Source organism: Ogataea angusta (genome assembly GCF_019207475.1).
Source record: "Ogataea angusta isolate 61-244 chromosome Unknown 61-244_NODE_10_length_428612_cov_89.696788, whole genome shotgun sequence".
NCBI lineage: Eukaryota > Fungi > Ascomycota > Pichiomycetes > Pichiales > Pichiaceae > Ogataea > Ogataea angusta.
The window spans coordinates 48152-70344 of record NW_025065224.1 but is presented as its reverse complement, the minus strand read 5'-3'; the positions used below and the strand labels follow the sequence as shown (position 1 = coordinate 70344).

At 46.1% G+C, this 22193-nt stretch overlaps 11 protein-coding genes across 11 annotated transcripts; 1 reads left to right on the top strand and 10 right to left on the bottom strand.

Annotated features, from left to right (window-relative positions):
• Positions 1 to 87: 87 nt before the first annotated feature.
• On the bottom strand, positions 88 to 1386 carry KL928_004502 (uncharacterized protein; the record flags this gene model as incomplete). Its single annotated transcript, XM_043205208.1, has 1 exon — positions 88 to 1386. One exon carries the CDS (start codon positions 1384 to 1386, stop codon positions 88 to 90), a length of 1299 nt encoding a protein of 432 aa, XP_043057994.1.
• A 604-nt stretch (positions 1387 to 1990) lies between these two features.
• On the bottom strand, positions 1991 to 2866 carry KL928_004501 (uncharacterized protein; the record flags this gene model as incomplete). The annotated part of the gene is made up of 1 exon (XM_043205207.1): positions 1991 to 2866. The coding sequence occupies one exon, from the start codon at positions 2864 to 2866 to the stop codon at positions 1991 to 1993; it is 876 nt and encodes a 291-aa protein (XP_043057993.1).
• Positions 2867 to 2956: 90 nt separating this feature from the next.
• On the bottom strand, positions 2957 to 3403 carry KL928_004500 (uncharacterized protein; the record flags this gene model as incomplete). Its single annotated transcript, XM_043205206.1, has 1 exon — positions 2957 to 3403. One exon carries the CDS (start codon positions 3401 to 3403, stop codon positions 2957 to 2959), a length of 447 nt encoding a protein of 148 aa, XP_043057992.1.
• A 133-nt stretch (positions 3404 to 3536) lies between these two features.
• On the bottom strand, positions 3537 to 5141 carry KL928_004499 (uncharacterized protein; the record flags this gene model as incomplete). The annotated part of the gene is made up of 1 exon (XM_043205203.1): positions 3537 to 5141. One exon carries the CDS (start codon positions 5139 to 5141, stop codon positions 3537 to 3539), a length of 1605 nt encoding a protein of 534 aa, XP_043057991.1.
• A 365-nt stretch (positions 5142 to 5506) lies between these two features.
• On the bottom strand, positions 5507 to 6392 carry KL928_004498 (uncharacterized protein; the record flags this gene model as incomplete). Its single annotated transcript, XM_043205202.1, has 2 exons — positions 5507 to 6219; positions 6377 to 6392. The coding sequence occupies 2 exons, from the start codon at positions 6390 to 6392 to the stop codon at positions 5507 to 5509; spliced, it is 729 nt and encodes a 242-aa protein (XP_043057990.1).
• Positions 6393 to 6680: 288 nt separating this feature from the next.
• Positions 6681 to 12023, bottom strand: KL928_004497 (uncharacterized protein; the record flags this gene model as incomplete). Its single annotated transcript, XM_043205201.1, has 1 exon — positions 6681 to 12023. One exon carries the CDS (start codon positions 12021 to 12023, stop codon positions 6681 to 6683), a length of 5343 nt encoding a protein of 1780 aa, XP_043057989.1.
• Positions 12024 to 12420: 397 nt separating this feature from the next.
• On the bottom strand, positions 12421 to 13794 carry KL928_004496 (uncharacterized protein; the record flags this gene model as incomplete). Its single annotated transcript, XM_043205200.1, has 1 exon — positions 12421 to 13794. The coding sequence occupies one exon, from the start codon at positions 13792 to 13794 to the stop codon at positions 12421 to 12423; it is 1374 nt and encodes a 457-aa protein (XP_043057988.1).
• Positions 13795 to 14087: 293 nt separating this feature from the next.
• KL928_004495 (uncharacterized protein) lies at positions 14088 to 15977 on the bottom strand (the record flags this gene model as incomplete). Its single annotated transcript, XM_043205199.1, has 1 exon — positions 14088 to 15977. The coding sequence occupies one exon, from the start codon at positions 15975 to 15977 to the stop codon at positions 14088 to 14090; it is 1890 nt and encodes a 629-aa protein (XP_043057987.1).
• Positions 15978 to 17108: 1131 nt separating this feature from the next.
• KL928_004494 (uncharacterized protein) lies at positions 17109 to 17792 on the top strand (the record flags this gene model as incomplete). Its single annotated transcript, XM_043205198.1, has 1 exon — positions 17109 to 17792. One exon carries the CDS (start codon positions 17109 to 17111, stop codon positions 17790 to 17792), a length of 684 nt encoding a protein of 227 aa, XP_043057986.1.
• Positions 17793 to 17822: 30 nt separating this feature from the next.
• Positions 17823 to 20219, bottom strand: KL928_004493 (uncharacterized protein; the record flags this gene model as incomplete). Its single annotated transcript, XM_043205197.1, has 1 exon — positions 17823 to 20219. The coding sequence occupies one exon, from the start codon at positions 20217 to 20219 to the stop codon at positions 17823 to 17825; it is 2397 nt and encodes a 798-aa protein (XP_043057985.1).
• A 541-nt stretch (positions 20220 to 20760) lies between these two features.
• Positions 20761 to 21888, bottom strand: KL928_004492 (uncharacterized protein; the record flags this gene model as incomplete). Its single annotated transcript, XM_043205196.1, has 1 exon — positions 20761 to 21888. The coding sequence occupies one exon, from the start codon at positions 21886 to 21888 to the stop codon at positions 20761 to 20763; it is 1128 nt and encodes a 375-aa protein (XP_043057984.1).
• Between the last annotated feature and the right edge of the window lie 305 nt (positions 21889 to 22193).

Here is a 22193-nt window from a genome sequence, read left to right as displayed (position 1 = left end):
TATTCAAGATCGGCTGTTCGTTAATCTATCTTCATGATTATACATTTATGGGTGGGCTTTCTTTACATTTGTAGTATCCAATCCCTGTCAGCGGAATCTCGAAAATAAACCTTTTTTATCTTTTGAGAGCTTCGAATCACCAGCCTTCTCCTCAGGGGCCGTTTTGATAGATGCACTTGGAGCTGAGGTTGGAGGTGATCCTTTTGAAGACAAAGCTGCCCTTCTCAAATCTCTGGCTTTCACCTCTTTACTCTCCCTCATTAGCTCCTCGAACATCTGCACTTCATTCTCGTCGTCAGGGTCTCGTCTAGCGTTCTTGAACAGAGCACCCATTAGTACAAGTAGTTCAGCTCTCATTTTTCTGACCTCAAGTGGCACCGTTTTATCATTAAGAACCTTTGAGCAGACTTGATTTAAGGTCGATTCCATCTCAAATTTGGACGACACCCAGGCAACGGAAATAAACTTTCCTGTCATGGCTCTCTCGAACTTTGCTCTTTCGTATTCGTCCATCGCGCTTGCCTCGTCCACTTGAAGTTTTTCCATGGCTTCCACAGCTGATTGCGCTTCCGTAGCGGTTGCAACCATCGACCAAACATTCTTGACGGTGTTTCGACTCTGCTTCAGAGATGAGGACATTTTGTGGAATTTACCAAGGAAGGCTTTTTGGGACTTCAGGAAAGATTGTCCTTTGAAAAGGTAGACTTTACCAATGATATGGCAAATATCAACGCCAAACGACTCTTGTTTCAAATCCTCAATTTCCTTCGCCACTTTGCTCTGGAATTGAGTCGTCGCCTCGTTGCTGAGATAACCATGACTAGAAGCATCTATAACAGGTTGCAATTTTTCGATCAATTGCTGAGCGAGCTCTTCCACTTTTTTGGCTTCCTCTTCTTGTCTTTGTTTCATCTTTTCCATATCGAACTTGTCCTTTTTAGGATGCTGACTTTGGCTTGCGTTTGGATTGTGAGCTCCAATCTCCTGGCTTTCCGAGAATTTGATATCCTCAGGTTCCGCCTCTGGACCCGCTGCCATTTCCTCAAACATAGCTGTCAGAAGCGTTAGCTTTCCGATGTAAGGCTCAAATCCTTCACCTCCGAACATCATGCTGAATAGCTCCCTTGGACCAAGGTCTTCGGCGGCTCCTCCAGCCTTCGTTAACTCATCTTTGCCGATTTCATCGTAGAGCTTCCGCTTTTCCGGATCACTCAGAACTTGGTAGGCTTCCGCAATCTCCTGGAACTTCTTTTCGGCGTCTTTGTCATTTGGATTTTTATCCGGGTGGTATTTGAGAGCCATCTTTCTGTATGCTTTCTTTATCTTCACCTCATCGGCATCCACCTCAACCGCCAGAAGGTCATAATAAAATGTATCCTTCACCATTTCAGTTTCGTAAACCAAGAGCAAGATTTATCTGGAATTTATTGACTTATGGGTGGTATCCGCAGTTCTGCAAATTATAAATAATCCTAAATAAAGATCAAGTGTGAGATTTTAAAATAAGGCTGTGCTCCGGAGCTTGATTTTATCGAAAAGAGGAGACCAAACTATCACTTACAACATACTGCATGACTTTTGCACGTCAACTGGCTTCCCGTAGGGTGTTAAAGTCCCACAGTCCCGGGCTCCAGGATGTAAGTTGGAAATTGAAAGATTTTAATTCTGGCCGATACCATATTCAGTTTACTAACTACTAGTTTATTCTTCAAAATCAAATTATCAGAACATACAGAGATATGCTACGCACAATCCACAGTAAGTAGTGATGTTCGCAAACTGACGCTAGAAATACCAGATAAGTCCTTGCAAATGGAACTACGACATTATCTGAAAGAAGAATTCAGATCCAGTAGCCAAGTGACGGATTACGATACTCGGAAGTCTTTACTAACGGGAGCAATCAGACAATTCAAGAGCGTGACCAGCAACTTGGGATTATCATTGCCGAACTTCAAGCACTGAAATTGAACTAAATATATACACGCGATCAACGTTTGACCCAGGTTGGAGACTTTCTGGCCTTCAGTTTTCCAGGTTTCTTTCTCTCCACCGATCTTGGATCTCTATACAAGCAGCCTGCCTTGAGCAAAATGTCCTCGAATAGTGGGTTGTGAATCACAAGAGCCCTGGCAATGGCCAATCGCACGGCGTCTGCTTGCCCTGTGCTGCCGCCTCCTCTGGAAAGAGCAAAAATATTATACTTGGTCTCAGACTCAACGATTTGCAAGGGATAAAGTATTCTAGTTCTGTCTTTCAGGTTTTTGAATTTCTCATCAAATGGTAAGCCGTTGACCAGGATTGTTCCCTCTCCTTCCACAACGTAGACTTTTGCGCTCGAATCTTTTCTTCCTCCAGTAGCCACTGCTCTTCCCTTACTGTCTAATTCCTTGATTTTCTTATCCACATCCCTCATGGTCTTCGAGACTTTGAAGAAGTCAAGAACATGCTCAAGATCAGGGCTTCTCAATTGTGGATCTATCGAGTCCAATCTCACGAGGGTCTGTTTCAGCTTATTGTACTCTGCCTGTTTGCATTTTGCACCATTGCCCTTTCTCTTGTACTCCTCAAAAGATAGCCATACTGACTTCTCGGTGTTCTTCTTGCTATACGGGAGAGACGCATACTTGTTCAACAGATCGAGCAAAAATTCCATCACGTCCTCATGGAATGGGTTTCTCGCAAACACCGTTGGACTTGGGGGAATGAGTCTCATTTTCTCTAAATGTAAATCTCGCTCAATAGACCCATCAGATCCATACTGGAAAACAGGCTCAATTGCCCGAGGCTTGCCACCCGTCAACTGACGTGCAAAAACACGGAGCGTGAGACCCGCCCGGGCTTTCCAAACTCGTCCTGCCAACATCCCGATACAATCAACGATGAAAAAATTTACCAATTGAATCGACGTGAGAATCGACCAAAATTATATACGCGCGCCGATCGACCTCACAGATTAGGATTGGCTGAGGTCGCTGAAGGGGTCGTCGCTATCAGAAACAGGCTGTCTTCTGGTGTCAGCAACTACTGTAGCGTGATTTCCTTCCGCATCCAAAGATTCCAGACACTCCTTCAGTATGTCACGTAGCGCATTATTCTTACGGCTCACCATGAGCAGATCCTCGGGTATAATTGTCTTTCTTCTTGCGTGCTTGGCAAACAGCTCCAAATCCTCCCCAACGTCAGTTAGCTGGCGGTAAACCAGTTCAACTAGAGCAGCTGTAAATCTCGGGGTAGCAGTTATATCAGTTCCCGAGTCTTCAGAGAGTTTTTTCGTTTCCTCCTCAACCATCTTCGATACGCTGTACCAAATGCTGGCCTTGAGGTGCTGAACTGTCAGATCACTTTTTCTGCCTATACTTACTGTCGCTATTTCCTTTTCCTCCGAGGTTAAAACTCTCATATGGGTTACAATAAATGTCACTGATTATTTTGTCGCGTCGCGTTAATTTTATCAATTAAAATCCAACCTATATAATATACAAAGCAATGATGATCAACACCGTTAATACCCAGAAACACACACTCAAATCCATTCACACAGACTTCAGATCCATGAGGGCAATTGCAGCTATCTCCTCGTCACTCTGCGTCGCCAGCGCAGGCCTCAATGGACTCGATATATCTGGTTTAACCATTTTCACAGATACTGGTCTCGGTGAGTTGTGTTCCACTGCGACGTTGGAAGCAGGCATCGTCAATGCAGACATGTTGTTTTTTCTCAACGTGGCAGGTCCCATCGCTTCCCAGTCTTCCTCGTCCGTGTAATTTTCCAGGTCGTTACGATCTCGATCATGAAGATTCTCCATAGACGACACAGTATTAAGAGTCACGCTGCTATTTTGATCATGCAACATGATCGGACCATTGGAAGGAGATATGTTTGTTCGTAAAAAGGATTGTCGTGTCACACTGGACGAGTTCGAAAATGACACTCTCGGACGTCTTTTGGAAATCAATCCATCAGGCATGGACGCAGAATCGAGGTTGCTATTCTCGTCGAAAACAGCCTCGATCGACTGACTCGTGAAAGATGAGCGCGGTTTTCTCGGTTTGGCAATGCCCGCAAACGATGGGTGCCTGTTTGTGGACGACAACGAAGACGTGCGGAGAATGTGTTTAGCTTTCTGAGAACCATTGTCTCCTTCAAACGTGAACATGCCGTCATCATCGTCTTCTTGCGAGTGAACCAAATTCAGCTCGTCATCGTCATCATCGTCAGAGGAAGAGGACTCAATAGCCTCGTCCAAGGAATATTTTCGTTCTTTGAATGAATTTCGCAAACTCTGTAGAGGTCTGAGGTTAGGTGATATAGGAACCTTGGTATTGTGTAAATCTGTCGTTGAATTTGTGATTGACTCTCGTCTATAGTTAGCTCCAAGACCTCTTCCTTTTGGCGACACGCTTAAAGCAGTGTTGCTTCCTCTTTTTTCTTTCCGCCTGGCTCTAGTGGAGCCGTGATTCTCAGGAGGGCTTTCAGGCGACCTGTCTCTGTTGCCTGTAGATGCTTGTGTATTTCGATGGTTGATCTGTTCGTCGGAGGCCTTCCTTGCTTCCCATTGGCCCCATCCAATTTTCTCGAACACGCAGCCAGTTTGCAAGTCTCCCATTTCCAAAGCCGCCATAATCAAACGTCTTTGTTTGGACAGCGAGAGGTGACCGAAAGCCGGGATCTGAGAAACCAAATGTGCAGTCAAATGTCTGATTGGCAACGGTCCCTCTTTGAGCAGAATATTCGCAATTCTGTTCGGCGTGATCTGGGAGGCAGCCGCAATTCCTTCAGGTGATGATGTAGAGATGAGAGATTTATGTTCCTCGGCCACATTCTTCTTCCAGCTCTTTTTCCTGTGCTTGCCATTGATATGAGTCACAAAGGAGACCGATTGGTGCTCCTCTTTGTCCGGAAGGGACGGAGAGCCATCATGCGCCGCAGCATCGAAAATGGATGAGACCTGGGTTGGACTAGCTCTGAAGTCGTCTTTTGGAGGCGAAGTGTACCGATTGCCACTCTCGTTATCGGCGTCCGGGGTAATGTTTGAAGTGGACGAGGTGGCTGAAGCAAGAGCCGAGTTCAGGGGGGATGAGAGCTCCCGCTTGACCGCACCGGACTGGTCAGCAGTGTTGACCAATGATTGAAGCATGGGTAATTATTTAAATTTAATAACGAGCGCTGACACCGGTGTGTAATTATAGCACGCGTCTATCAGTCTGGTCAAATGGGTGGAACGCAATCTTCAGCGTAACTGGGGATATCAAAGCTGAGTCTGACAGTCTTGAAGCAAAGGTGACTGTTATTTGCTCGTTATGTGTAATGGCTTATATTGTTTGGAAAATAATTTATTCAACAAAGTTTCTAGAAGTCTAGCACGGTAACATAAAGAACAAAAATAATTTGTGAGTCGGATAGTTGAAAAATGAAAAATCCTGGGACGGAATACAGATAATAAAAATTCCCAATTTATGGATATATTATTTGTCGGTACAAATACCACCCTATCCACCAAAATCATAGAGCTGGGAAGTTCTTGTCGTTAAGTTCGATCTTTGGGGCAGCAGACTTAGGTGCCTTGCCTCTTGGAGCTCTTCCTCTACCTCTGGTGTTGCTGGATCTAGCTGGTCTCTCTCTTGGGATACGAACCTCGTCGGCAACAATAACGTTGACATCCACGTACTGCTTGGCCTTCTTGGCCTTTTGCTTGGTTTGCTTGACAGAAGTTGGTGGAATAAAGACCTCTCTTTCTTTAACAAGCAATTCAGCATTGGACCACTTGTCCTCAGCACCGGCGTTAGGGGCTCTCTTCGGCTGAGCAGCAAGACCCTCCTGTTGCAATTGCAACTCGCTGAAGTAGTCATCAAGAGTCTTGTAAACTGGCTTTTCGGCCTCCTCTTCCTCCTCAGCAGCCAATTCCTCAGCAGCATCCGCCTCGGCCTCAATCTGGGCCTCGGCTTCATCTCCAAGCTTGGTCTTTTGAGACTTGGCAGTCTCGGTCTTTCCGCTCTTGGAGTGTCTGTCGTAGTTCTTACTCTTGGCAGTACGACGCTCAGTGGACTTTGGTGGCTCAACGTCAGGATTCTGGTTCTTGAACTTCAAACCAGCCTCGTTACCAGTCACAGATGGCTTCTTGTTCTTCTTGGCCCTGGACTTGTCGGCAGATGGAGGAGGAGCGTCAACCTTCTTGGAGGAAGTGGTCTTCTTGACGATTTCCTTAGGTGGAAGGACTTCACCCTCATCGTCGGACACATCGTTACCCAAAAGGGCGTAAAGGTTCTAGCGCATTAGTGAATAATTTCGCTGGACTTGAGTGCTTCTTATCAATTGACTGGGATAAATTATGCCTTAGTGGACTGGCACCATTCTAGCTTCCTTGACTCACACGAGTGAACAATCTCATCTTGCTTGATTCAAAAAACACACAAATCCCTTCGCTATTATTAAACTTACCTTGTTGTTGGACATCCTGCAAGCTTAGTGATGCGAAATTACGCTCAACCTCAAAGCTTTGTACTGTTAGAAGTTCCAAAAGTGTGTAACTTTTCGAGCACTAGTTGAAAAATTTTTGTCGTCGAACTGCCATCGTTCTTGTATTTGTCGTGTCTTTTCTGAAAAAAGTGCTAACTTTAAATCAAAGCACCGATTATTTTGATTTGTGCGATCTAAAAACAAATGCTATATAAGGACTCTACTCTTTCTTTTCCAGGATGTAAGCGTCGCCAACCCTCGTCAGAAAGTCCTTAACAGCACCTCTCAGGTCCGCCATTAAATTCTTGTCGAAAAGCTGCAAAACGAGGTCGTATGCAACCGGACAGCATCGTAAAAAGTCTTCATGATCCAGCTCACTGTATGCTTGTAGAATCTCCACCACAACGGGTCTCCAGCTCTGAATGTTTCTTGACTGGTCTGCCTCGTTTAGCCTCACATACCTTTCGAGGATCGTAACACCCATTGGAATCAGAATTCCAACAATCTTTTGCCTAGCTTCCTTATTGACGCGGCCAGAATCGCAGTACAGACGGAACAGAATGCTAATGTAAACACCCGCCGAAGATGTTTCCTGCTTCAAAAGGTTTGGAAGCTTGTCGATAACACCTGCATTCCACAGACGCACTCTCAAATTGTAGTCCTCGTTGAACTCTCTCGCAAACTTGTAGCTGTGCTCCAATAAGTCCGACAACTTCAAAAGATTAGCAACAGGAATCGTTTGGTAGAATTCATCAATGTCAAACAGCTCCGAAAGAATCTGTATAACATGGAGCTGAAGAACGCATTTGATTACAATTGCCGATTTCTCTCTCGATTGGTTTAAAGGAACTGGGAGCTCCAAATCTGAGTCGCTCGCTGGACTTCCCTGCAACTCAGACTCATCTCCGTCTAATGTTTCCTGTCTCTCTCCATTCGACTGTCTCAAAGGATCAGCTTTAAACAACTCTTTGGCTGTGGTCAAATCAAATAGTTCGGCAAACGAGTTATTCAACAGCTCCCAGTGTTTCTCATTGAATTTAGCCATATTGTCGAGAATAAGCTCCTTCAAACACGAGATGCCAATTTTCGAGATAGTTTCATTTTGTTGACAGATGCACGAAACCAGAAGCTTCAAGTATCCCTCCATCTTTCCACTTAGGGTATCGAAATAGTAGCCGAAGAGGGCAATCATGTTTCTCAAGGCCTGAATCAGAGTTGTAGAAAGCCAAACAGAAAGGTCATCTTGCGTCGTAAGCTCCCAGCGATCTCCCAAAACACCGAATATTGGAAATAGTAGCTCTTCGCAAATCCTGTCCCAGAATTGTCCCTCAAACTGGCCACCATTTTCAATCAAGGCATCAAAAGTAAAACTTAATGCCTTGGACCTGACTTCAAGATCCTCTCCATTCATCACAACGTCGTGGAAACCGAACAACAAAGGAAACCAAAGATCTTCGGCAGAATATATATCGCCGTGCTCTTCCAACGTCTTCGGAATCGTTTTTGTCAACTTCTTCATTGAATTGAGAGACTGCAAGCTCGATTTTTGGAACTGTTCGTTCTTTGCATATTCGGTCAGACAAACGACCAAGGATGAGAAAGCATCAAGGCTCAATATCTGATCGAAGTGTGATTTCATGATCATGCTCGTGTACGAAAGTCCTTTTGCAACAAACTTCTCATTATTATCTTTGGCTGCATTTGTCAGAATCTCTAGTAAAGTTTGCCAGCCAGATTTGATAAGATCAGCTTTTTTGTGGACCATGTATTGCACACAATCCAATACCATTTCACGAACCTGCAAATGCGGACTGTGGAGCACAATGTAATTGAAAGGTTTGAGGAACTCTTTTTGAAACTTGAAGTGGGACAGCTCCTCAATGGCGAAGAACCTCTCCGATAGCTGCCGGAGTGAGTCCAGCGCAAAGAAGGCAATTGAGGTATTCTGGTGACAGCCGAATTCATTGAACTTTTCGTTCATGACCGCCCAAAGAGCAGACCATTGAACTCTGATTCTTCCCATATTATAGTAGCAGACATCAACCATTTTTTGTAGTGAGAATATCCGCGGGTTCTGGCTCTGTCCAGACGACTCAATCTCTTCATGTGCGACTTCACTGAGTGCTGCAATGAAATCAAAAATACCGTTTCCCTCTATCTCAGAACTCTTGGAAAACACCTTGTCTATTGCAACATCTAAGTCTGTCGAACTGATACGAACAACCATATCTGAGCTTAGCTTCTGACTAAAATGGTGCTGTGAAGTTTGCTCCGACATGGTTTGTTTCTTCCCGAAGGAGAAGAAGGACATCTGGTTGGAGTTGTGCGATCGGTAACTCTCAGTGGAATGCCTGCTTGCTAGTCTAGCATTGAGCAGATCCGGAATGCTTTCGGAGTCAACGCCCTGCGACAGCAGCTTCAACCGCTCGATCTGGGAGATTGAAGTTAGAATACTTTTCCAAGATGAACCAAGCTTGGAATTCTCATCCACAGCAACTTCTAATAAGGCATAAACGGCATCGATGTTCTTGTTCTTGAGTTCTTCAGGATTGTTCAAATTGCAGAATTGCACCAGTGCCCTAATGAAGGAGGTTCTTGCATAGTCCAAGTCAAACATGCAAGAAATGTGGATCGACACCTTGATTCCTTCCAGCAAGATTCTCGAAGTTTCATCGTCATCATATTCCTTGAAAGGCGGGGTGAGACCAGCCAAAATGGACATCCAAAGGTTGTCAAACATAGACCTCACGTGATCAGCATTATTGCCGACGTTGGCAGTATAGAATACAACTTTCGAATTTTTCTTGTAGGTGTTTCTTATACTTTTAACCGCCTCCTCTGTCTTTGAAGACATTTCTTTAGAAGCCTTGGCATATGCCTCTTTTGCCAAGTCTCTGCCACCAAAGAACGATTGTTGCATTGAATGCAAGTCGCTTGATATGAGCGCGGCGTGCTGCTCACTTTTTAGCATGATCTCGTCATTTTGAATGTCTGTATAAATTTGCTCGAGCATCGAGTGATCAAGGTCTCTACCATCATCAATGCCTCTGTTGTTGTTGATGAAGTCTTCCAAGGTCATCCTTTTTTTCACTTGTGGCGAGTGTTGATCGGTGTTGAGCATTATAACTGAGTAAGACAGAACATACACTGTGTCAGCGTTTGCGAACGTGGACGGATTATCATTAACGTATTTCTCAGCAAACTTCAGCATGAACCGGTCAATTTTCTGCGATTCACCGGGCAGTCTGAAGTGTTGCAAGAAATATCTCAAAGCGTCCAGGAACTTTTTGTCTTTGAACACCATCATATCAACAAATTCATGCATGATCGTCACGTTCTTCTCATCTCCATCTCCCAGAAATTCTCCCAATGCTGCCTTATCCAGCATGTCTGTGTCCAGTAGAAATTTTGCAATATCCCGAGGAGAATCTGAAGGAATAAATCCATTATCCAAAAGACTTCTCAGTCCCCTTTTCGGATTGTAATTGAACAACCGTATACCATCCAGAAACACGTTCTTTCTTTGCTTGACGCTATCGAACTGAGAAACAGAGGTCTCTTCGTTGGCAGAAGTGATAGTGTCACTAACAGACCCGTTAGTAGAGTCCTGGACTGAAGCTTGCGATAACACAGAACTACTGGTATGAGCTCGGCCCCGGTGAGAATACGGTGCATGATCTCCTTCTGCAGCGGTCGTCGTGATTAGAGGTTTTCCACTCCAAGAGTTCAGCGACTTCAAGAACGCGAGAATGCAATCAATCGAGGTCATTTTCAAAGCGTACTCGATCGGGAAGTTCAAAGAGGCATCGGGATTTGGCGGGTGACCGCTCATTTTTGAAACATTGAGTTGTGGGACATCGGACAAGTTGTATGTGGCAAGATTCCTAGTCAAACTCTCTCTGTAACTCACTTTCTGGGTTGGTGTCGCGTCCACTCGCATTAGCGCAAACCTTGCCAGATAATCCATGATGGCCTCGCACAAGTTTGGCATGGAAGTGTCACAGTCGTAGTTCAGGTAGAGCTCGATCAGAATTTTAGGGGCCTTGCAGATGCGGTGAATAATCGAAAGAAGATATCTTTTTTGGTGCGCCGTTGATGTCTTCATCTCGCTAACAGGGAAGTAGATCTCGTCCAGAAACACAGGAATTTCCGATTTGAACTGATCTCTCATTTTATCCACCATAATCCAAAATATCTCGAGACACACCTCGTAGACTGGGGCCAGCTGGGAAGCGGCATTTCTAGCTAGCACCAGACAGAGATACTTTCTGATGGCGTCAACCAGACGTGTTTTCTCATTTGTGGCCCTGTTGATGATCGTGCAGTCTTTGTCCAGGAAGCTTTCAATGTGATTTTTGAGTATCCAGTGTATGATATGCAATGATAGAAGTTTTGATCTGATCGCATGGGAGCGCATATCGATAGATTCGTTTTCCATCACCTTGACTGACAAGTTGCACATAGATCTCAAGATTAGGAAAGCGTCCTTGACAACCAGCTCTTCCTCGGTGCCTGCAAACTCGTCAGAGCTTATCTGGACGTCGTCGTTTTGAACGTTCTGTTCCATCTCGCGCAGCGTCATCTTGGTCTGCGCCGCGGTCGGCGTGCTAGAATCGGCTGGCGTCGAAGTGGCCGCAATATCATCCGGCTGATCGCTAATATCGATATCAGAGCGTCCTTTCTTTCTTGTGGATGAGACCTTCTCGAAAACAACATTCACGACCTGAGTGAGAGTTGCCTGTGCAATGCCTTGGTTGACCGGAGACAACGAGAGCAGGAAAATATTGTATACTTGTCTCACAGCCTGCAATAAGACTCTTCCATGGAGCGGTAACGTATCATTAAGAATGGCACCTGTCAGCACGCGTATCACCTGAAGCTCGACCCTCTCATCCGTGCCCTCTCCTTCAAAGCACGAGCTTATCACTTGGACAACCGCCTCAATGAGAGGAATTGCGCGAACACGGCCAACCTCTGTTTCTGTATTTGTTTCCATGTCAGCATCCGTATGAATGTCAGGTTTCGTTTTCTTGTAACTTATGGTCAATGGCTCGTGGAAGACGCTGAAAGTGAAAACCTTGCTGAGACAGTCAAGAGCGACTATCTTCGCTTCAGCACTAGGGACATCGCATGCATTTTTCAGCACCTCAAAAATATCCTGTTCACTAGGCAACTCGCCGGTATTTAAAATCGCAATTTGCTTGTTGAGAAAGTCCACCAATGACTTGTGCTTCTTCGTTATTTCTTTTATCTGAGCCAATTTCTCGAACGACGACTTGATGAAAGAGACAGTCGCCGACTGGTTCGCAAAAGAAGCTGAGCTAAGAGCGCGGCTGCGTGCCGGACTTGCGGGACTCGATGCGCTCGTTCCATTCGTTTCGGAATCATGTGCTGTCACCTTGATAGAAGGCCGGCTTGCGGTACCGTTTGTGTTATCTGGTTTGGCCTCGGCCTCATTTGGAGAATCGTCTTGAGCTGGTATGTCGTTCACTTCCTCCGCGGAAGAATTTTCCTGATCGGTCGGCGCAGGAGTGGAAGTGTCGTCTTTCGCGGCTTCGCTCATAAACCTAAAGTAATACTATGGACTGACGGCGGACGTAGATTGTGTAAGTTTCACTTACTCTTTGCTGACAACACACACTAGGAAGGTAAGGGATAACGCGTTATAAAGCCTCAATTGTCTGGGTTGAAGCAACAGAACCACTCAGAAAATTACTGTAGATCAAATATGGAACTTCTCGTTATCTCCGAGGCGAAATTGTACACTGGTCAACAGGTCGTTATTCCTCTGTGATTTTGTACTTGGCTTGTATGCGCCCCTACTCTGAAAAATACTTTGAACAGGGCTTCGAACCGGACATAGGAATAATCTCGTACTTAGATCGATAAATATTTTTGGAGCTATCTAGCATGCATAACAGAGCATCGTGAGCCTTGCACTTTCTTTATTACCAGTCTATTTAGCTGAGGTCGTCCCACGTGCGTCCACGGATGGTTTTCAGTTCCTCCTGTGTGTAGACGTGGCCATTAGTGAAGTATCCGGAGGCAATTTTGGCGTCGATCTCGACACGCGAGTCCGCAGGAAGCATCTCGTCAGGGATCTCCACCCTTTCCACGATCTCAATTCCCTGGCCGACAATCGCGTCGTGCTTCATGTTGCTCATAGAAAGCATGCGGTCGATTCTGGTGATGCCGAGCCAGTGCAAAATGTCCGGCATAAGTTCCTGGAAACGTGCATCCTTCACGCCTGCTATGCATTCTGTTCTTTGGAAGTACGCGTCGGCGCTATCGCCTACACGCTTTCTAGCGTTGTAGACGAGATACTTTGTAACTTCTCCAAGAGATCTGCCCTCCTTGCGGAAATATGCAACCACTCCGTTTCCGCCCTTTTGGGCCTCCTTGGCAGCTTCTCTGAGTCCGAAGATCAAGTAGCATCTACAGGAGCAGATGTCCGAAAGAAAGACATCTGATCCAGAGCACTCGTCATGGACTCTCAGAGCCAGTCTCTTCTCAGGATTAGGAATGTCCTCGGGGTTTCCGAATATGTACACGGTGGTTCCACCGATTGGGGGCAAAAACGTCTTGATATCAGGTCTCGTGATCAGCTCAGGATACATGCCGTTGGTGTCCTCAAAAAGAGCACGACGGAGCTCGTTCTCGGTGACACCCAATTTTTTGGCCACGCCAGGCAAGTACCAGACAGGGTCGACAGCTATTTTCGTCACAGCCATCTCGCCCTTGTCATTCAACACAATCTTGCCGTCAGGCTTCAGATTGCCCTTCTTGACCTCCTCTTGAATCTCAGGAAGGGACAGAATGGCCTTGGTGATCGACATGGATGGTCTGACCTCGACATTTTCCGCCTCCGCGACGTCTCCGTAGAGCCAAGGAGCCAAATGGCCCAATGGATCAAGCGAGACTATTTTCTCGCTGTCATACCATTGTGGCTGGGGAGCAAAGTCAACGGGAGGCTGTGCATTGGTATAATCGGGAACGTGTTTGGGGTCCAGTTGTCCAGAAACAATGCTAAGGGCATGGTAGACGGAATAAGGGCCAGAGTGGGCGCCAATGGCGTTGTGCTTGGTAACACCGTCGCCACGGCGAGAACAAACAATGGGGCCTCTTTGTTTCCAATCTTGGTTGTACCAGTCAAGCTTGATTGGATGGACATCGGCGTCGCCAGAGACGGTAGCCAGTCTTATCTGGTCGCCATAGATGTGCTCCAAAGAGTGGCTGATTGGCTTTTCGTCGTCTTTGAAAGTGCTGGAGTGTGTGTGCACGGCGGTTGGTTGGCACAGACAGCTGTGCTTTGCAATTAGAGAGGCAGGGGCCATGGTATTAACGGGCGTTTATTTGGTGTAAACTTTTAATCAAACAGTTTGTGCTCGAAGGTTGGATACTAAGGCCTTATATAGCCCAATGCCTTATCTTATCACTAGTAGATGGAATTGTTTCTGCACACATCCTGTTGAACCCGTGGTGGCCCCAATCAACGGCTGTGCTACTAAAACCGACGGTGGCCGGCTAAACAAAATTGGCTGTGCAACGGAAGCCGTCGGAGAAGAATATTAGCTGATTTATTACGATAAGAGCTTTTATAAAAGCAACGTTTTTGCGATCGCAGCCTTTAGCACTGGTGGGTGTGGATAGAGTCGACGTGCTCGACCTTGATCATCGGTCTGTAGACCGGTTTCCACATTTGCGATTTGACCCAGGCAAGACACTCTTCAAAGTCTCTAGGAACAGTGACCTTGCCTCCGTCTGGAGATTCTTCGTCCTCGACACGAGCGACTCCCTCTTCCAAGGCGCGCAAAATCACGGCAGTTGCAACTTTGGCGGAGGTCTCGTCAATGACCTCGAGAGGGGCCAGAAGACCGGCCTTGGCGTTCTTCTTAGCAGGAGAACCGTCAGCCAGCTGGTCAACGGCAGCAGAGATCATCGAGTCAGAAATAGTAGTTGCTCTCGAGAGAACTGCGCCCAGACCGATACCAGGGAACGTGAAACAGTTGTTGTTTTCTGAAATCACGTAACCGTGGACCGGAGGGAACGGCGAGCCCGTGGCCACCATAGCGTTGTAGTCTGTCCATTTCAGAGCGTCCTCAGGCGTGCACTCGTGGAGTCTTGTTGGGTTGGAAAGCGGGAAAATGATGGGTCTAGGGTTGTGTTTGTACATCTCCTTGATGACTTCCTCGTTGAACGCAGAGGCCTGTGTCGAGCAGCCAACCAGAACCGTAGGCTTGATTTTTCTTACCACCTCCACTAGAGATTTTGTGTTGACACCTTCCCATTCGTCGGCTGGGTCGGCGTATTTCTGTTGAGCAGGCGTCGAGGTCTTGTGCATAGAGTCTAAAATGAGGCCTCTCTTGTCCATGCAGTGGATTCTTGCCCTTGCGTCCTCAGGAGTGCTTCCGTGAATGACCATGTGGTTCACAATCTGGTCGGCAACACCCAGACCTGCCGATCCTGCACCGTAGATGATGATCTGCGAGTCCAACAGGTTTCTCTGGCTAACCTTCAGAGCGGCAGTCATGGAAGCCATGACAACAGCACCAGTTCCTTGAATATCGTCGTTGAAACATGGCAGCTCTTTTCTGTATCTTTCCAAGATAGGTCTGGCAGTGGTGACACCGAAATCCTCAAAGTGCAAAACGGCGCTTGGAAATCTCTTCTTTACGGTCTGGATGAACTTGTCCACGAATTTGTCGTACTCCTCCCCCCTGACTCTCTTGAATCTGTTTCCCATGTAGAGATCATCGTTTAGAAGTCTCTCGTTGTCGGTGCCAACGTCCAAAACAACGCTCATCACTCTTCCTGGATGGACACCAGCACACAAAGTCATGAGAGCTGCCTTGGCGATGGTGATACGCACACCTCCCACACCCTGGTCTCCAATACCCAAAATTCCTTCCCCGTCAGAAACAACAATGTAGTCTATATCTTTAGCCTCGCCGAATGCGGCTAGTCTCTCGTCCACGGAATCGGGATCCGTGATATCTAAGAAACATCCTTCTGGCTTTCTGAATCTATTCGAGTAGGCGGCTATGGCGTCTCCTTCCGTCGGAGTATACACGATCGGGAGCAGCTCTCTAATGTGTCTTCTCACCAATTCGTAAAATAACACCTTATTTTGCTGTCTCATGGAGGTGCAGAAATCGTTTTTGGCGAGCGGGGTCTTGAGAAAGTGGAGCTGGTCGTAAGCTCTCTCCACTTGCTCATCCAGGGTGTTCACGACTGGCGGTAAAAGTCCTGTAAGCCCAAAAGCCTCTCTTTCCTCGACAGTGAAAGCAGAGCCTTTGTTGAAAAGAGGTGAGTTGAGCAATTGGAATCCATGCAAAGAACACTCAATGGGTCCATCAACAGACAATCTGGTGTACCTTGGGGCTCTCAGTTTAGCTTGCTCACCGACCGGGGTCTTGATTGTATGTGAATGAACATGCGATGTGACAGAATCACTGATGATTGATTGGTATCTCACGAAACCACTTGGCTTCCACTTTCGAGCGATACAGACGGACATCTGTGTGCAATCTGGAAATGAATCTATTAACAACCTCGAATAGCAGATTTCGGTTTACTTAAATAGTCTAAATACGAGGGGCAAATATTCTCCATCTATGGCTTCATACAGCTCAATAAAAATTTATCACCAAAAACAAGAAGCCGCAAAGAATAAAACCTGCATTGCTTCCGTAAAAACACGGTGAGAACTCCGTAATTGTAAAACTCCGCAACGTCGGCGAAACAGGTGCTATTTACCGAGTTCCAGCTCCCATCAGCTACATCCATGGCTGGATGGCATACACAGGGTATGCCACTCTTCGATCCTTCAATGGCAGCACAACTGAATCGGGGGCCACACGCCAAAAACGCGCTTCTGACTAAACTCGGGCTGTGTAAGGTTATGCAGCGCGGACTATCTCGGAAGAATTTCTCCTCCTTGAGCGCTTTGTAGGGAATACAGTGCTGGTCTCCTAATACGGACATTGTTTACGTTGTTCACAACCCACGTATTGTATACCACTCAGATACCCCCACCTCTACCCCTCTTCTGACCGTCTTCTCTCTGTGTCCCTATAGGCTCATTCTCGTGATCTCCATTTGTCCATACCCCACGAAGCCATGCTAGCTACATAGTCGTGTGTGAAGCACAAAATATATGTCCGGTACAGGAGAACGAAGTTTCGTTGGCTTTAGTTTTAAATGCGATATTTAGCTTATTGCCGTTAAGTGGCCGGAGTGCACCTCCGTGATCGCTTTTTGAGATCTCGCCATACTGCACGCTGAACGGTTGATTTTCCGCCTCTCAGATTACAATTTCGTGTAACACTACCGATGCGGAAAAGTGTCTGTAGTACCCTGCTAATAAGCGAATAGGAATTTAGAGCCCCTGAGCTGCTTTGCTTGCTCGCGTTCATCGCAAGAACTAGGTTGCTGTTTTGGTACTTGATTTTACTCACCAATGCTTTATTCAAAGTTGCATTGACATAAGATTACTTCAGGGCAGACAGCGTTTGATGCCCACAGCATTAACCACTAGATATTTTGGCTCCAAATTTTCATAGCCCATAGAAAAAGTTCACTAAAATTTCTCTCTAATGAGTAATTCTCAAGATAAATAAAGAGATGAATTGAGGATAGATATTAATCTATGAGCGCTGACAGACGACATTTTTTGATTTCCAAAGCCCTTTCAAAGCTGCTTCGGCACCAGGCAGTGAACGAGAAGTTACCCATTGATGAGAAGGGTTTCGTACCTCTTGAGCAGATTTTGAACCATCGTTATATCAGGTCACTAAAAGCAACGTTTGAAGATATATTCTTTGTGGTCAACCAGAATGATAAAAAAAGATTTCGGATTGTTTCTCAAGAAGGAGAGCAGCTTGTCGATGCCCTGGAATACAAGCCAAACAGATCATACTATATTTGCGCGCTACAAGGACATTCTTTGAGTTCCGTGAGCCAATCTTTTGACATGGTTGAACTGACTGCAGAAACCTTTCCTGAAGTCATCGTGCATGGGACATATAGAAGATACTGGAAGGATATCAAACAAACTGGTGGCTTGAGCCGAATGAAGAGGAATCATGTCCATTTTGCCAAAGGATTGCCCCGTTGGTTTTCCAATAACTCAGATAATACGGTTATCAGTGGCATGAGAAAAAGCTGCGACCTGCTAATTTACTTGGATGTTGACAAAATCAAAAACAGCCCTCTCACTTTCTACGAGAGCGGTAATGGCGTGATTCTCACTCCTGGCGACGAAAACGGCATTGTGGGTCTACACTATTTCAAGGAAGTTACTGACGTTGAAGGTAACAGAGTATATAATTGAATCCGAGCTGAATGCACAAAAGTTCGTGAATTAGTGTTTGATGGAGCTGGAATCGTACTTGAACTCCAAAAGTTTGGCTAGCTCTGTTGTAGGACAAGCTTTTTTGAAGAATCTGTGCTGAAGTAGTTCGTCGGTTCTAGCCCGATACTTCACCTCGACACAGAGGCAAACGCTCAGAAAGTCCATGAACTCACTTGATAGGGCTTCGGGATTTTTCAGCGTAGGCGTTCCGTTGGAAACAATAAGATAGAGAGCCTTCAAGGGCTCCTCGTTAAGATACGGAGGTTCCCCTTCAACCATTTCAATGGCCATGATACCGAGCGACCACACATCCACTTTCTCGTCGTACTCTTTTTGTCTCACAACTTCAGGGGCCATCCAATATGGTGTTCCAACCATTGTGGCACGTTTGGACTTTTCTGTGGTCAACTTAGCACAAAAGCCAAAGTCTGTGATCTTGACATTACCCTTAGCGTCCAGGAGAACGTTATCCGATTTTATATCACGGTGAATAAAGTTTTTTTTGTGCAAATGTTGCAATCCCTTCGTAGTCTCGTAGCAAATCGCGGCTATTTGCTCTTCAGTGATTTCAGGATTGTTATCGATCACGTCGGTCAAACAGCCGCCCTCCATGTATTCCATGATGACCCATAAATCGGCAGATCCATTCAGATAAGCTTCAATGAAATTGACGATATTGTCATGCTGAGAGTCTTTCATCACCAGGATCTCGTTCACAATCAGCTCTTTTCTGCTCTGCTTATTCAAATCGATCTGCTTGATAGCAACCTGCTTGTTACGCATTTTCAACGACTTAGCAAGGTACACCGAACCACTGGCGCCCTGTCCCGCTTTCTCAATGACTTGGAAGTATGGAGCGGGATTTGTGTTGATGACGACGCTTCTCAACTTTGCCATGATCTGCGAGTCTGTCATTGTAGAGATACGTTTGTCCTTGAGACCAGCCTTGCCGACTGGCGAGCCTTGTGTCAGCTTATTTTTGGTCGTAAGAGGTTGTCCGTTAGAGGATTTGTTTGAGCTGGCAGCCAGTGATGCAGCAGCGACAGCCAGCTTATTCTTTTGAGGAGGCACCATGTGCGGCTGTGGATATGGCATTGGATGCTTATGATAAGGAGGCACTTGACGCTGAGAGTTCGGCGAATAGTGGTTTTCGTGGCTGTAGCTGGACAGTGGAGTTTGTTGGTCGCAGTTTGGAGAGCTGTGTGAGAATGCCGAATGTAAAGAGGTTTGCGAATATTGATGAACTGGAGAATAGTTCACAGGCGAAGGTTGTTTATAAGACGAAGGCGAATAGTTTCCTGTAGGGCTGGGCGTTGCCATGCTGGTGTTTAGCCTCAAGTTTGTATTTATTTTCTTCGATGGAGTCACATTCGAAGCTGGAGCATAGGGGTTTTTGACGTTGCTTCTGAATGTTGGCGGCGTTGGTGGAACCTGTCCAACCGGCTTTGAGGGAGATGTCGAGCTTGGTTGCTGAGGCGTCTTGGTCCTCGTTTGAGGAGCTTCCGGAGCTTTTCTCACAGGAATAAATTTGGTGTTTGTTGGGTCTGTCTCGGCAGCCTGCGCGGTGGGTGGAGGGGGTGGCACCCTTCTAGGTTGCAAATATTTGCCGTCTGTCGTTGAAGAATAGGGTTTGGTAATGTCATTGATAAGCTTGGACGAAGCAGACATGTCACCGTCTCCAAATGGCCCGCCCGAAGATTTGTCTTTGACACCCAAATCTGGACTCACCATTTCTGTGTATGTGTTCAGCACATCAATGACGGCGGTCGGATCATTGGCAACATCCTCAGATGTAATATTGGAGCCTTTCAAAAGTGCCATCCACTCTGGAGGAACGCCCGTCAACTGCCCGCTCGACGGATCGTAACCAACATGAGTCTCATGGGTGACTGTCAGGGGCTTGGAAAACCCCTCCTTGGGACACTTTGCCAGTATACAATCGATCCACATGTTGAGCTCTTTTTCACTTTTCACGGACACAAAGGTCGACCTTGATCTGTGGACTATTTCGAAACAGAAAGTTTTAATCTGGTTCTTAAAACACCCTGAAATGTGAAGCAGGGGAATACGCATCGAGAGCTCCACTTTTTCGTCGTTTTTGTAAAAGTCCAAGCTAGACTCGCTCAAAACAAGAAATTTCTTTGGCCATCTAAAAGAAATCAACCCGTCTTCTTTCACCTGAACCCACCCACTCTTACGGTATATGGTCGCATGGATACGAAGTCGGCTCATTGACAGATCGTTTGGCGTGTTTGCGTTAGACGTGGAGCTTGCTCCCGACGACGCACTCGATTTCTTGCTATGTAGCGAAGCACCCGAGGATGTCAGTAGTTGGGGAGGCTGGGGAGCATGACCGATATCCGTGAACGCGTTTCTGCCCATTGCCTCGGTGGTCATTTTAGACATCGAACTTGTGTGGGTTTAGAACGCGACGAAAGATCGTTTTGGTTTTTCGCTGGTGTTGAGGATTGGTTGTAAAAATCCTGCTTTTTCTGCAAAGCGAGATGGCGATACAGAACAATTGGCCGAAATGACGCTTTTGTCAACAGTAGACGGATACTTGGGAATGAACCTCAAGCAGATAACACTGTGAAAACAAAATGAAAACAATTTTGGTTTAATTTTTGAGAAAGTCTGCTCGAAACACTCGATCTGGAAATATATTTTTGGGAACGCGAATTGCAGCCCAAAGGGGTCCTTTGGAAAAACGAGAATGAGCGACACTCTTAAATGCTAGAACCCGTACCTTAGCAAAGATGTTGCTGTGACATGTCTACGGGGTGCTACAAGCCTGTAGATAGCAGCATGCTCACATACAAGCACTGGTGTTTCGTAATTTTAGCTTCGTTTCAGGCCGTGAAACCGCGTCAGATTTTTCGCGACTCCTGTGCAGTCTGGGCTGTTTTTAACTTATAGGTGTTGTGCATGTACCTCGGCGACTATTGTTCTAAACGTAAAGATGAGGCGGTACACTATCATCACGATGGAAATGTGGTGGAGATTGCAGAATCGAGTAGTATGAAACTTGATCATCGTCATCCTCGTCGTCAGAATAAATGCTAGACTGTAGCGCTTCTTGAGAATGCTGTCCCAAGGAGACGTCCGTGAAAGCCGACGTATAGTTGAACGTGCGCGTTGAACGTGGGGCCGATCCCTCGTCTTCCATTGGATGTTCCATTGGTCTATCCGCGCGAAGCCCAGAAGTAGGGTCTGAAATCAATGAATAGACACCTGTTGAATGCGTCTCTCTGGGGTGTTCCCGCTCTGGCTGCCCATCCTCGTTGGATGTGGACCCCGATCCTTGCTCAATGTCGGCCAATGTTCGTGAGAGATGTCTGTGAAGTCTGCTGCTTCGACGACTCGAAGCATTAAAAGCAGGTATGGAATCTCGCCTGATAGGCACTGTCTGAGATCCCGGGATCACCAGCGAAGCCATCGAATAATTGTCGTCGCTGCCGTTTGTGGATCTGGGCCGTGCAAAGCTAAATTGTCTGTTGAAGTTGAAGTCACTGTGATTATCGAATAAATCGCCTCCAATGTAGACCTCAACAACCGAAGACGGATATCGGATCACAGAGCTGTAACGTGACAGGGATCTTCGTTGGGAAAGTAGGAAGGACTCCTCGCTTATCCTACTCGCGCGACTAATTCTGCTGAATCTGTGATCTAGCGAGCCTAATCTACCTTGGTCAGGTTCTTCTTGTATTTCTTCGGCAAACGTGGTGCATGGAGGATAAAGGTCGAGATCGTCGTCTTTTTGAGCTTCCTTGGGCGATATCTCGCGGTGTGGATCTGTTTTCCTAAAAGGTCCCTTCAAGCTTTCTCGAAGCTTATAGTAAAATCGAGAGACTTTGTGCTCTCTGGAACGTCTTCTATGCTTTATTGGTTTGCCTTGATTATTCAGCTGCTCTAGATATTCCTTCACGGTTGGTGATTTTTCCCCTTCGAAAACATATGGCTCTTCTATGTCCTTCAGCTTCTCCAAGTCCTCCTTTAAATTTTGCAGATACTGCTTGACTTCTTCCCGATCAGCAGTTATCGTGGTTGATCTAAGAGACACCGAGCCCTGAAACATAACAATGGCACTGGTCCCGACTTGCCGAAAAATAGATACAGTGTTTTCTAAACGCCTCTGATAAAAGGGCAGAAATCCTTTTTTTAGGTGTGGGGGTGACCGTCAATTTAAATTGAGTTCTGGTACTCTGCTACTCCAATAAATGGGTGCATCTGTATTCTTCACCTCTTTCAATGAACAGGGGACAAATTTATGAGGCACTCGAAATGAACCTCTGTTTACTGTATTTAAATTTTAACATTTTATAAAAATTAAAAGCGGGACACCACCTTTCCACTCCTATTTGATCTTTTTCTCATCCCATA